The sequence below is a fragment of the Amphiura filiformis genome, chromosome 11 (genome assembly GCF_039555335.1).
Source record: "Amphiura filiformis chromosome 11, Afil_fr2py, whole genome shotgun sequence".
NCBI lineage: Eukaryota > Metazoa > Echinodermata > Ophiuroidea > Amphilepidida > Amphiuridae > Amphiura > Amphiura filiformis.
Window position 1 is genome coordinate 24,196,883 of NC_092638.1, and position 15,153 is coordinate 24,212,035.

General features: G+C 36.1%; 2 protein-coding genes across 2 annotated transcripts in view; both read left to right on the plus strand.

The window, feature by feature from the left end:
* The first annotated feature begins 574 nt into the window (after positions 1 to 574).
* LOC140163570 (cytochrome P450 2K6-like) overlaps positions 575 to 15,153 on the plus strand; it is a 59,185-nt gene continuing 44,606 nt past the window's right edge. The window contains exons 1-2 of the mRNA XM_072186883.1: positions 575 to 716; positions 13,679 to 13,804. Coding sequence (XP_072042984.1) covers positions 599 to 716; positions 13,679 to 13,804 — 244 coding nt within the window. The 5' untranslated portion in view covers positions 575 to 598. The remainder of the gene's footprint in view (positions 717 to 13,678; positions 13,805 to 15,153) is intronic.
* LOC140164603 (cytochrome P450 1A1-like) lies at positions 4,328 to 8,974 on the plus strand. Its single transcript, XM_072187926.1, has 5 exons — positions 4,328 to 4,460; positions 4,994 to 5,167; positions 5,673 to 5,766; positions 6,708 to 6,866; positions 8,886 to 8,974. Exons 1-5 carry the CDS (start codon positions 4,415 to 4,417, stop codon positions 8,944 to 8,946), a joined length of 534 nt encoding a protein of 177 aa, XP_072044027.1. The 5' UTR covers positions 4,328 to 4,414; the 3' UTR covers positions 8,947 to 8,974.

Consider the following 15,153-nt stretch of genomic DNA (forward strand, 5'->3'; position numbering starts at 1 on the left):
TTAAATAAATGAAAATAACACAAACAAGAGCAATTGAGGGCAACATCTGGGCACATACTCAAGATTTGTAATGCTTAAGACTTGTTAAGTCATTTGCTGAGGAGGACGCCCTCAAAATGTTTCAAAATTCCTTTTTTTTCACACTTATAACATACTTTGCAAGAATCAAGACTTTTAATAGGTGAAAATTCCGATATTTTGAAAAAAAGACTGAATAACAGAACACTGTACGTCATGGCGGTGATTAAAAGGACCAACATCTGTCACGTTCGACAGAGTGGCTTGGATTGGTGACATGCGCTGGTATAAATATAGTAATTTCCTTTGCATTGTCTTAAATTTTAGTGCCAAAATTAAACGGGGACATATCTGGAAAACTTTATTTCATATATACGGAAATGTTACAATCATATCCGGCAATAATGGCTTCCAACAATATTTTTGTGTAAAATGTCAACACTAAACTATCTCTGACCCTGAACATGCTGAATGTCCCTTTATTGCCTTTAATGCAATGACGCTAGACCATGACCTATGAACTTGATCGAACAAATATAGCTTTTTATAAACGAGGCATGATGTGTACTACCCATAATACATGAATGTTTATATCACTACACATAGCGAGAATACCCTGATAAACTGTATATACGAAGCCCAGCGCTGTTACTTACAGGTGCAAAATAAATTCCGGTGTAAAATTGGTAACGTAATAGGTAAGTTTAAGTTCCTTTGATTTTCTATAATTAAGAATTTATTAAGAATACCCAGTCCTAATTCCCATACTGCACTGATTTTTTAGGATTATACAATGTTATCATGTTATGGAAAATGAAACCATATAGCTAAATCTTATTCTTTGGAACTATACGTGACGATTCCGCTCCCAGGTTTCTAATACAATAATTATTTATTTGTTATATTAAGTAAAAATTGCAACTTTGAAAAAGAATTTGAAAGTTAGAATGTATCGTTATAACAGGTCTGCCACAAATTTAAACAATTGGTATGATGTTTTACGTTCATACCTGTGCGTATCAAAATGTTGGAATGTAGATACTTATTGTGGATTTTACTCTTCTTTTAAAATATCACTTTTTAAATCAAAAAACTATATCCACATTATACATTTAGAGTTAGTGAAAGCAACTATACCATTGCAAATGCTAGCAGATGTGAACATTTAAAACTAGAAGAACATTGCAAGCATAGACCCACTGAAATGGACTACTGACAGATATAGCATTTCTACGATAATAAATAGAATATGTGGCATCAGTTTCTCTGTTTTAGGGCAGAACAAAATCAGCTCCAAAACATAGCTGTCATGTAATGTTGGCATAATTGGAAAATATTGATCATCAGTCCCATTATAAACTTTCAGACATTATCCTCGAAAAATGATAGAAATTTAGCACAATTTGACATAACTTTAAAATGATTTTTCTGTACTGTGAAAGGGCAGCATGAGTAAATAACATCGCGCTATCGGCGAATTTTCTTCTGATATCAAATAGTTTAGATTTTTTTTTAATTCGCGATATATTAAACATTTTATGGCAAATAATTAAAAATTGATATTTTTTAAATTTAACAGTCCTCGAAGAAAATTGTATAAATCTAATGGTATGTACTTTTAGATACATAATGTGCCATATCTTGATAAAATTATATCAAACAGTCGAATTGTTTACACGGAAAAACTTACATAATGTGATCCATCCGTTTTAGGAATTTTGAATTTGAATGGCAGAAGTGACACAACTACCTGAATTTTCAATGCACATGAACGGCTCTTTACAGAGCCAACATATCACAAGAATGATCTTCAGTGTCCGCTTAAATTCGTCCGCTTTAAGGTGGCAAAGTACGCGTGATTCAGTACATGGCCGTGTGTTTTGAACTCGCCACCCTTAGCGTTGCATCACAAATATTATGAGTTTTTACACCAATCAAGTTTTAAATGAGAATATCTCCATAACTATCAACCCTAAACTAGCAAAAGTATACATTATTTGAAAGCTGAAGGCAAAAGCAATTTAAATTCAACACATTTCAACTCATTGTACAGGGTGACCTTGAAGTTATACAGGGTGGAATAAAACATTCCAAATAAAAAATGGGTCACTTAATGCATTGCTTATTACTAACTTGCAGATATAAACTGAAAGTAAACAAAATTGATTTGGTTAGAGGTTAGGGGAAGCCTACTGACGTTGGAAGGAAAAAATCACAGCTGTTTGGTAATCTCGGAATACAGGGTGTCCCATAATATGTTCAATTTTTTTTTACAATTCAACATATTTTGAACTGAAACATTTTACCCCTAATACATACAGAAAAAGTAAGTACATATTTAGATTCCTCATTAAATGTCCTCTCAGGAAATGTTTACTTTGACTATGATAGGGTAAGTAATTAAAAATTTATAGCAACTTTTAAAAGACATCCGCATTGCTTACTACAGTGTTTAATATGAAAACGGGTAGTTTTGCACGTAAAAGTTTGTATTTTATAGACTAAACCAATCATAAAGAGTTCAAAATGATTAAAAACAATTAGCAGAATTAATAATCTTTATAAAGAGCTCTTAACCATGTCTGTAGCCCATATGGATGCAAAGATATGATCAGTTGATTAAAAGGTCACACACAAAATCTTTATTTCCCATAGACTTTTCCGCCACCGCCTCAATCGCCACCGCCTCAACAACCACCTCCGCCATGCTGAACTCAAACAACAGTAACTCCACTATCTTAGCTGATAAACAAACTGACACCAAACACACTACAATACCTTTTGTTTAAGCAGAGATATAACAATTTGAACGAGTCTCGATTTGGAAAAGCGCAACAAAACCACCATTTTTGGGTGGCGAGTTCAAAACGCGTGGCCACCAAAGGTATAACTTAATTTACTACGACGGAGAATAGTATCACCATGGAGGTATATAAATAAATGGAGAATGATCCAGCCAAGCCTCTTTTGTACTACGTTGGTTATGACCAATTATTGTTGAATAGGCAATTTCAGGTTTATATTGATTATGCTAAGCTGATTACATTGTGAAGTCTGTTTCACTGGCCATTGATTTCAATGGGGTAAAATGAAGTTTATACTTATTGGAAAGTGCTCATGTTTCATAAAATTTTGATATCAAAATCTCATTTTCGCCAAAAATTGAGTGCTTAAATTGGATCAAGAAATCAGTCTTTTTGAAAAAAGAAACACCTTATCTGTTGTCATCTTGTGACTCCCTACATTTTGGTCATGAAAAATTGAATTATGACATTTTTTCCCCAAAAAGTTATGACCCCCCACCGTATATTTGGAACCCCTCCCTCCAAAGAAACTGATAGCCTCCTAATAATATTAATAATCATTTAGGCCTAAATACTGATAATTATTTATTATACAATGAGAAGTTTAATGATGATGATTTAGGCGGCCTATACGATTTCATGACAATACAGAATATGACATATCCGTCATGGCACTCAATCAATTTGACCCGAAGCTTCAACCAAAATCACGGTTATCATACACTAAACTATGAGAAACTGTTTAAACAAAGTGTAGGGCCTATACATTCCGTATATCAATTTCTCTCTAGAAAAGATTGTCTGATCATCACTTTTGCTTGAATTCCGAAGTACTTCCGGTAAATTTTGCTCGCTCGTAACTCAAATGGCCCAAATTGGCCCAACATACTTTTTTCACAATCGGAAGGTAAAAACGTTTTGCTTTCATTTGCACTATATTTGAACTCCCTTAGACCCCCTTAAAAGCTTAATATATGAACATGAAAACTAAGTATATTTGTCAAGTTACGGCACAACTAGTGTAGAAAACAGTTTCATAACTTGAGAACAACATCCGAATTTCTTCGGGTTTTCGCACGATCATACATTGAAACTATAAGCTATCAAAACTGGTGACTTTGAACTAGCTGATTGACTAGCTGACGTCATTATACAGTCTCTTTTACAAGGCTTCCGGTACGGGTCAATGTAGGGTCAATTCCTATGAGGAAATTTTGGGAGTGACAATCAATGAACCATGGTAGAGGCTCATAACCATCGTGGAGATCAATAGCTTGGCTGAAGTGGCTGGTCAATTCAAGTTTGGTGACTCATTGAATAGAGGTAACGGGATAATCTCCACTTAAGAGCTCTTAAGAGATTAGAATTCTGGCGATCATTCTCCATTTATTTATATACCTCCATGGTATCACTATGGAGGAAAACTGTACTAAATACTGCACATTTTCACCTTTAGACTGATCCCCGTCACCATGTTGCTAAATTTTGTGGAAACCATCTCTACATATGGAAGTGGGATTTACTCCATTACCGTGGTATTGCTTACCATTTTCGCATCACTTATTTATTGGAGTATTCGAAGACCAAGCGGGATGCCACCCGGACCTTCGGGACTGCCTGTTGTTGGAAATATGTTTGGTAAGTTTATCGTTGACATAAGCATACCGTATTCTAAAATAATGAAAAAGATCACTTTATGTAAGATTAAAAACTTGGGAAACACATACTAGATGAAAGAAGATATTGGGTGAGAATGTCACAACTGGAAGACAAAAGGTTAATTAATGGGCTATTCCAGAATATATTCTCAATTGGTAATCAATGTTATCAATTCAACATGGATCAAACAGCGGCGACACCTCCCACACCCGAAAAGCCCATACACTTATACACCTCCACACACGCCCCCCCCCCACACACCCCACTCTTCATTCACCCAATTTTAAATATGAAAATATTGAGAAAGTAACAGCACGTTGTCGATGTTTATAATGTTCGTGGTGACAATGTTCGTGGTGACAATAATTATTTCTGAAAAGTCCCGATCAATAGTGTTTAATTTTTAGTTGAATATTACGATTCACTATCCAATCTTCGATGTCCTTTGTTATACTGTAAAATAAACATTTTAGTGTAGATTTTAGTAAAACAAACGATATAATTTCTTTCAGATTTCGTAGATACACCTCATGTGAAATTTAAGGAAATGACAAAGAAGTATGGCAATGTAATTGCCGTGAAAATGGGACAGCGATGGATGATAGTTCTCAATCAAATAGATGTAGTCAGAGATGCACTGCTCAGAAAACCAGATGAGTTTGCAGGAAGACCTGACTTTTATTCATGTATGTATGTTCGTAGGGTGGGTAAAAATAAAAATAGGGGCTAAAATAGTCTTAAATTGATACTGTTTTGGTACATATATAAATATTTCTTAACAGTATAGGGATTTTGGTATACAAAAAGTTTGCAAGTTCGCAGTGTGCAAGTATGAGCGTGGGAGTACGTTTTTGCTTGTTAAAGGCAAGTTGGAATAGTTCCTGAGCTAACGGTGTTTGTGTTTTCCCCCGTATGCATGATTTTCACTGAAAGGGGGAAGAAGAATATTTTGGTTTTTACCTATTATTTGTCTTAACTCCATAACTGCAATACACATGGAAATATAAATGTCACCAGTGGCCTCCTTTCTCATTTCCTATAAGAGCAATGCACGTATTACTCTGCAAAAATAAACTGTATTATTTAAGTAAAATAAACAAAACTGGAAAAATTTGACCCGAAGACTCCGACTTGTCTTAATCTTAAATATCAAAATAATCATAACATCCATTTTTAATACAATTTATGCAGTTGCCATATTCAGCGAATATCGCAAGAACATTGTAACATCCGACTACAGTGCCACATGGAAACTCCACAGAAAATTGAGCCATTCCGCAATAAGGTAAGCATGGTAAGGTGATGATAACTTCTAGACGGATAAAATACTTTCTAGTTTTGGTGCCCTTTCTAGTTTTGGTGCCCTTTCTAGTTTTGGTGCCCTTTATAATTATGTAAAAATTCATTATTAATTTTCCTGAATTAAATTAACAACATTTTACACACGATTGCAATGTACTTTAATGAACTATAGTAATTTTATATTAGCCTGACACCTCTTGCATATTGAGATTTGATTGAGAAAACATCAAAGGGTTTAACAGACACCCAAATGTTTGTGAAATTTGCCAGATTTTAACTAGACCGCGTTTAAGGGTAATTCGTAATTCGTCCTTATTTTAAGCAATGTATGCATTTTGACGTGGAAATAAGATGAAATATTTGTTAATAACATTGTATATACTTACAAAATACAAATTATGTGCATTCGACTTATTTGATTTTATCTTATGACCCAATTAATACGACTTGAACAAACAAGAGCTCACCCGGTCGAAGTCAACAACCTATGGAAAAGGATCAATATGAAGGATATTCTGAACATCGGTTTTGTTGTGTAAAACTGAACTATCTGCAAGCATTAGATTAACTGAATAAATATAAAGCAATTTAATCATTTTCAGAACTAAATGATTTCCACATAGATGTGGGCAACATTTTAAATCAAAATTGACCTTTCTTTTCAGACCATTTCCGACGTACCAAATTTGTATTCGCTTTAACCAACATATCTAAACAACCAAAAATTACATTTTTAATCAAATAACTTTTATTTTATAGCCAAGATTTAAGATTATATTCATGAGTAACTTCCTGGCACATAAGATAACAAAGATGTGACGATGGAGGTAGAACTTTTTGAATGACCCACGTATATCTGATATTGAAAACTAAAAACATTTCGTTGCATGGAAACTTTACAATATTGCTTTAACATTTTTCCAGAAATTTCGCGATTGGAAAAAAGTTGGAAAGTATCGTTCACGAAGTCACAGAACTCATAGGAAAACGAATAGATGAGCAGCATGGGAAGCCCGTTGACCCTAAAGAAGTGATATGCCTTGGTATCTACACCATGCTTGGTAGGCTTTGTTTTGCACACAAGTAAGTGTAATGATAAAACCTAGGGATAATATATTGTGATTACGCGCGCACCTGCACAAATCGGTGAAAAGATTGGCAGTCAGATTTTTAAATTATTTTACATTTTGGTGCACTAAAAGACGTTAGACCATGCATCAGATACAGCTTTTGTAAGCGAAAATGTCTTCCCTAAACACACGAACGTTTTGTGTATAATTTGGAGACATTTTTCAGTAAGAACGTTGGCTTTCGCAGTGTCCACGTTTGACAATAATGCGCGCTTTGTTTAGGTTGTACTGGGCATCCTTGTCGAAGTTTTCTGAAGACAGCTGCCGTTTGTTTATGGATGACCCAGTTTATTGTGGGTCGTCAACGCTAACACAAAGGCAATTATTTAATCCGAACACAAATCTACACCAAAGACACAATCATTGTCTTGTGTACAAAATTGAGATTGATTTTTACATCCGTGAGGTAGGTTTTGGCAAAATTATTTGTACTGAAAAATAACGAACATTTGCACTTGGATTTGAAGTGCTATACAACGGACATGTTAGTTCAGTATGTTAGGAAAATATTTTACCTGATGACCCCATAGTGACATTGGCTAAATAAGCTATATTTTCAATCAAAAGGGTACAATTATTCATGATTTTCTTGTCCGCTATTTTGATCCCCCTAGCTTACTGAATAAATATCGCTAACTTTACGATCTTGATTTGAAATGGTCCATTGTCCTCTCTCTCCAATTCCCGTACAAGTCAATTTTCATTAAGGAACATGTTGAAATGTTGCCGAATGATAACCGAGACTAGGAGGATCTGATTTCGTTCAGTCGTTCGTCCTGTAGTCGTGGTAAGACACTGTACAAACTTGCTAAAAATTATCAAAACGTCCATATTATATTCCTTAGGCCAGTCAACAGTCCTGTATTCACTATTTATAAATAGCTATTTATATATCACCATGGGGTACATGGGCGCAGCCATTACAGGTATCACAATACCAATAAATTTCCCTATACTTTGTGTACAAAATAGGCTCTATTCAAATGGCTCTACCTACCTTACGAAGTGACTCAATTTTTCGAAGTAATATTTTCCTGAAAGATAAACAAATAAGCAAGTAAACAAATAAAAAGATATATATAGTTGACCATTGAATTTTCGAACTACTGGACCGCGAAGATTATCAAGTTTCTTCACCTAATTTTCAGAATAGCGCCACATGTAATATTACCTAGAAACTGGCGTCTTGAGAAATGCATTTAAAATCTGAATAAAAGTACTGAGTCTTTTTAAATCTTGGCAGATGCTTGGATTCAAGCCTACATTTAATACCTGGCACAAATTTTGCACAAAATCTGCCAATTTATTTTTGAGTTTTGATATTGATTTAATGTTGGTCAACTTTTACCGAAATGCAAAAACACTGCATCGGGACGGAAAGCGTTTAGAGACATTATTTGGTGATGTGAAATCTACACAACATCGTATCACCAAAGAGTATCTAGATAAGCATTCACTCCATACAAATGAATAGGAAAACAAGATGTCGGTATTCACGAATTTGCACAAAAATGATATGTGTCAAAAATCTGAAGATTGGGGGATCCTGTAACTTACGTTATGAGAAATTGATTTTAGAGAAAAGTTACCGAAAGCGTTTTAAAATTTACCGAGCGCCATTCATTTTATGATGTTTTTTATTTGGTAAAACACACCAAATTTTGAGCGACTAGTTGCTGAAGTCAACTGCCTTACCATAAGTACAGGAAGACCACCCACTGTGCTAGAGGTCAACTCTCCAGACATACTGGCGCCCAGTCAAAATGGCAACCTCCATTTCTCTCTATCAAGAATTTATATATTGCTATTTATTCATAGCGAATACAGGACTGGTCATGATGTTAATTCGTATGCATAAAGTCATAAACTATGTATGTAAAACCCTCAAAGATAGTAAAGAGTACATTACAGTTTTACTCCCTGGGTTCTGCTCTCGATCAACCTAAACACTGCAGCAATTCATATTTCCTAGGTACGAATTGGATGATCCCACTGATTACGTGGTTCGTTCGTATGAGCCGGGAGACATTTGAGGCTCTTGGAGTGGGCATGCTGGCAGATTTTCTCCCTGTCTTGAGGTATCTTCCGACCCCTAGTGTCCGGAAGCTGAGGCAAATTGTTGGAGAATTTGTAAGCTTTTTGTATGATGAATCATTTGATCCAGGTAGGTTTTTGATGTTTAAAATACAAATATTCGTATATCCTCTGTCTATCCAGTTCACTCTGTCAAAGGCATTCTTTAAAGAAAGATGACCTGATATATCTGGACAATCAAATTCTTTAAAACTTACGTATAACATAAAATGTCATCCCTTTCAAGCACTTATTCAAAAAGAACATGTAAATATTTTTTGTAAATGTGACTAATCCATTATGGAATTATTGAAATATATCGGGAAATATATATGGCGTGATATTGGTAGCCTACCATGCCTACTGTGTATTTATTAATGATAATCATCATGATCATGTAATTGATCTCAATGGAAGACCCTATTTTTTCAGTACACTCATAGAAATTGTTCGTTGGCATTACTCAGTAAGTTGATGTAAGTCGGTGTGTCAACTTTCCGAGTAATGCCAACGCGTACAATTTTGAGTAACGCTGACTCGATATCATTATGTTGGTGGCACTCATTTGCACTTACCTTATTGAGTTGTTACAACTCCGAAAATGAAACTAGGTTAGCATAATTTTCTAGAGGTGTGCTATAGTATACAAAATGTTTGCAATGATTAAAAAATAAATATTTGAATACTGCTAATTGTGCAGAAAATGATCCAATTACGTGAATTAAGTAACAAAGTACCAAATTGGAATAACTCAAAACAATAAGTACTAGTAACTTAATATGGCGAACGAGTTACATCAACTTACATGTTGAGTTACAATAACTCAACTAATTGGTTCTTTGAACCTTGTTTATTTTGAATTCAGAAGTTGGCATTACTTAAAAAGTTGACGCAACGACTTACATCAACTTTTTAAGTAATGCCAACAAAGTTGATTAGTTGACGGAACTGTTTGAGCTTTTTCAGTATTTTTTAAGTTCGGATAACTAAATTGAACTTTGCTTTGGCAACTTTTACACTATTTTTGAGTTGTCCAAACTTACTCCTTTTGAATTACGCCAACAAGGGGAACAAGTCATTTCTATGAGTGTACATATTTAAATTAGAAGCTCCAACTCGGTGTATTTCCAAAGATATCATCAAAAAACGTTCTAAATTAGTCTCAAACGTGGTATACCACAGTTAAGACGAATACGACAGTTTTTTGATGAATTCTTCGGAAATTTGCCGATTTGGAACGCCTAATTTCAATATGTTAATAAGAAAAATATGAGCTTTCATCTGATACCAAAATCTGCATTTTGATGGGGGTAAACTGAAAGATGAGGCTGTCAATCAGGTTACCCACCGTTAAGTCTACAATATAAACACAGTCATGTTATTTATGTATGTTCACAACACTCCGATTCCTTATTTAGTAGCCTGTTCTTTCTTACTTGAAGCCTAACTGTACATTTTCCAATGAACACGAGGAAATCTTTGGCTTCAGATTTGCCCGTCGCGAAAGTTCATAATGATGATCTTTTATGCATGTGTGTATTCTTGTTGTAACCCTACTAATTTATTTTTTGGTATCTTTTTCTTTTTTTATTATAAAGAATGTATATTGTTGAGATCTCCATGCCACCAAGCATAACCAATTAATGCATATTGTATAAGCTTGCCTTTTGACCTTCTCGATATATGCTTTTTATTCAAAATATTTACAGCTTTATATGACATATAATTTGGCAATTGAATTTCCCAGGATATCATGTTATCATGATGGTTATTCTCGAGTCTTGTTGCGAATTCTTTACCGTGTATATTTCTCTTGAACCGATGGATGTGTTGATGTTTTTCAGACTTGTAGTATTGGGACCCGTCATGAGTACGGGTACGGGTCCCAAGCCATGGGTACGGGTACGGGTACGGGTCCCAGGTCATGGGTACGGGTACGGGTACGAGTCCCAGTCCATGAGTACGGGTACGGGTCCAAAGTCAAAATAGGGCATGAGTACGGGTACGGGTACGGGTCCGAAGCCACGGGTACGGGCCATGGGTACGGCTATGGAATGGACACCCAGACTGTGCAATACTAATTTCAACATACTTTAGTATATTTAGCAGTGATGTTGCTTTCGAGTCTGGACTCAAGTCCAATTTTTGCTGGACCCGGACTCAAAATTTAACATTAAAAGGCTCAGCTCAGCTCGGCCAAATAATACTCGGGCTCGAAGTAGACCCCAGTCCGATTCCAGTCCAATCAATCCATGTACAACATTATGTGGAAAAGTTATTTATCTTAAAACATCAATTGGAATTAAATTAATTGTCAATTTTCCAAGTACACTCATGCACACAAATATTATACACAATACACATTTAACAGATTATCCATTACCTTAATCATATAATTATTATCATTAATTATGCACATCTGGATAATTATATTCATGTTTTATTAATATTTTAAAGCTCCTTTAAATCTCTTATAAAATTCAAAATTTCTGTAAGGTAAGGACCTCTCTATTCATATGACTCAGATTCACTAGCCCAAGCGGCCCTGATTTGGTAAAATGCTCTAACTTGAAATTAAAATCGCTGTTTCGAGAAAAAGAGCTTTTAAGTTTGAACACTTGACGTTTTTCCGGGTACGGGTCCGAAGTCAAAATAGGGCATGAGTACGGCTACGGGTACGGGTCCGAAGCCACGGGTACGAGTACGGGTACGGGTACGGAAATTGGGACTCGAGTACGGGTACGAGTACGGGTACGGGTACTACAAGTCTGATGTTTTTACAAACGAGTAGAACGACAAACTTAATTTGTGGCAATTATGGATGATGAATTAAACGTTAGGAAATATCATTCACATTACAAATAAGTATATATATTCCGAATTTGTCTTTGGGGAAGAAAAAGCAGAAAACAAGAAGGTCAAAATGGGCTATTCCAGAAAATAAGTGCACACCCCCTATAGAGGAGTAAAGTTTCAATCAATGAAATGTCCGAATTTCCAAGCCTGTTTTCTGAAAACGACTGGAATTCCAGTTGCCAATGTCACTTGAAAAAGCTTGGAAATCCAATTAAATGAAGGAAAAATCGCGGAAATGTCCAAAATGAGCCCTCAAATTGAGGATTTCTGATTTTGAACTATTTTTCTGCCGGATATTTTTACCTCTGGACACTTTAAAAGTCTGGATTTCCAACGGTTACGATTGGACAAAAAATCTGGAAATCCGAACTCCTCTATAGGGGGTGTGCATCTATTTTCTGGAATAGCCCAATGTAAGCTTACATTCAAGGGCGGATCCAGGATTGGTTCCCCCCGGGGTGCTTAAAAAAAAATATCGTAAAGAAGTAAAAAATGGTCGCGAAGCGGGCATTGCGGCGCGCCTGAGGGGGGATGAGCCCCCCTCAGCCTTTGAAAAATGAAGACCTAATTGAAGCGATTTGAGGACCATTTTGTCACTATATAGTGTGTAAAATTTTAGTTTGAACTTGTTGAAAAAGCCGAAAATTTGTGAAATGACGGGGCATGAAGCCTTTCGTGGACAAGTATTCTTATAGGCCTATATATTGTTTTAAACATAAATTGGTAAAATTAATGTCGAAAGCATAAGCAAAAATGGCCACTTGTTTATGCACTACGCAGGGGGGGTGTCTGAAATGACGGGGAAGCCTTTCGTGGACAAGTTTCCCCTATTCTTATAGGCCTATATATTGTTTTAAACAATAATTTGGCAAAATTAATGTTGAAAGCAGAAGCGAAAATGGCCACTTGTTTATGCACTACGCGGGGGGTGGGGGTCCGAGGGGGGATGTTCCCCCTCTGAAGTTGGAAATTTTGCAAAATGAAGACCTACTTGAAGCGATTTGGTAGACCATTTTGGCATTATTAGTGTGTAAAATATGTTAGTTTGAAAAACCCGACAATTAATTTGTGAATGACGGCCCGTCCATGAAGCCTTTCGTGGACAAGTTTTCCTTATATTATTGTCGTCTCACTTTAGTGACAAAATGTGATAGGCCCTTCATATCAGCGGGCCCGCAGTAATTTTCAAATGCTTTTGGTATGAGGTCCCGCCTTCAAGCAATGCCTAAAATAATTGCAGGCCCATATTATAGGGCCTACTTCCGATCGACTCGGCTCTGCGGTTTTTTAGGCATGAACCTACTCAATTGCGTACAATTTAAATTTTTCTCTCCTGCTTTTCTCTTCTCTTTTTCTCCTTCTTTTAGCTTTCCCCCCTTTCTCTTCTCTTCTGTCATTTTCTTTTTTGGTGGGAGGAGGGCCCGCCCAAACCGCGCCTGCTGTAAAGTTAGTGACCAATATGGGGATCCAGTGTTAAGGGGGCAGCGTCCCCTTGCCTAGAGAAATTTTGCATTTCTGAACTCAATTCACACGATTTTGTGCATACTTTTTTCTTTCTTTTTCTTTTCTCTCTTTTTTTTTTTTGCGATTCATACCCCGGGGTGCTGCAGCCACCAAAGCCCCCCCCTGGATCCGCGCTTGCTTACATTAACAATACGCTATAGGTAAGCTTAAATTTGTTTTCACCGTATAGCGAAAACCTGATTTAAGAAATAATAATAATACTAACATTGAAAGCCGTATTTTCATGTAATACGATATATGCACTCGATAGAAAAATATTCTTGCATTATACTCATCACACTCAAAGCCAAATAAATATTGTTGTATCTGCAGGCAATATTCGAGACATATTAGATTCGTTGCTTCTGTCACAGAAGGAAACTATAGACGAAGGCAGCGATCTGGCGGAATCCCTTACTGATGCACATCTAGTAGGAACCATCAGTGATCTTTTTGGAGGTAAATATTGTGTCTAGAGTACAAGCTGGTAAAATTCCAGAAGTAGGACTTCCGATTATAAAACAGAGACTATTTATTAAACTTGGGAGAGGACACCTTCGCTTTTGATTCAAAATGTACAACGGTTCCTTTGATGTTGACCTTCATTGGCATTTGATCATATTAACATTATTATACAAGAATAGAATAGAATAGAATAGAATAGAATAGAATAGAATAGAATAGAATAGAATAGAATACAGTAGAATTTGTTTGTCGCCCTCATGGGGGTCAGCACAATAAAGTCCATAAATTAGGCCTACTTGAAAGTATATTGTGGTATGTACTTTCATTCATGCATCACCACAAAGGTAGAACTGATCAACTGTTTCAGTTAGGGGTGGTGCAATAATTATGTGTACCCCGGGGTGAATTATAGGGGGGGCAAAGATTTTTTGGCAGGCCAAAGGGGGGGGCAAGCATTTTTTGGCAGGTCGAAAGGGGGGGTCAAGCGATTTTTGGCAGGTCGAAAGGGGGGGGCAAGCAATTTTTGGCACAGATATTTTGGGCACCGTTTCTATATTACGCCCTAAAAAGGCGTAGGAAAACGTTACGAACATGTTCAAATATGCAAAATTACCTGCTCGCTGCGCTCGCATTATATGTTAAGACAATTTAAGGTTTTAAATTCAGGTTCCCCAAAATCTTGCATGTTTAGGGGGGCAAACATTTTTGGCACGTCAAAAGGGGGGCAAAGGTTTTTGGCACGTCGAAAGGGGGGCAAATGTTTTTGGCACGGCCAAAGGGGGGCAAGCGATTTTGGCAGACCATTTTGAGAATTCACCCCCCGGGAGTACACATAATTATTGCACCACCCCTTATATTTTAATTGTATACATTGCAATGGGAAATATATTTTGTGCACTTTTTTTCTGAAACGGGCCAATAGCCAAACACGCACTTCGGCTCGAGAGGAAATATTGCGTCTAACGTCCAGGTTGTGTTCCGTGACATTTTTGCTTTATTATCGCCGCATTAAAATGACGTCGTCTGTAAGTTTGATAGCTTTTTGTTTGAGAGGGGGCAATACTTTAGTATGAATACCGAATATTCTGAAAATATAACCATTGTTGCATTCTTATACGCTCGATTTGATATAAAAAAAAGTCGTTTTATTATATGAGTGTAACGAATCTCAGTTTCTTTTTCTAGTAATTTCTGTGTATCATAAGTAACCTAATGTATTAGATGAATAAATATATATGTCCTATAAACTATTCTCTTTCTTCATTGCTATTACAAGACGAAGAACTTGGGACCATTTTCATAATAGTCGGAGGAAATATTCTGTTTTGATCCTTGTGGAGCCC

What these genes read in the sequence shown, in the direction of transcription:
- LOC140164603 (XM_072187926.1), top strand. Translation starts at nt 4,415, where the DNA reads ATGCCACCCGGACCTTCGGGACTGCCTGTTGTTGGAAATATGTTTG. An exon ending in TGTTGTTGGAAATATGTTTG is followed by an intron (nt 4,461 to 4,993) that starts GTAAGTTTATCG and finishes AATTTCTTTCAG; the next exon opens with ATTTCGTAGATACACCTCAT. An exon ending in TTGAGCCATTCCGCAATAAG is followed by an intron (nt 5,767 to 6,707) that starts GTAAGCATGGTA and finishes ACATTTTTCCAG; the next exon opens with AAATTTCGCGATTGGAAAAA.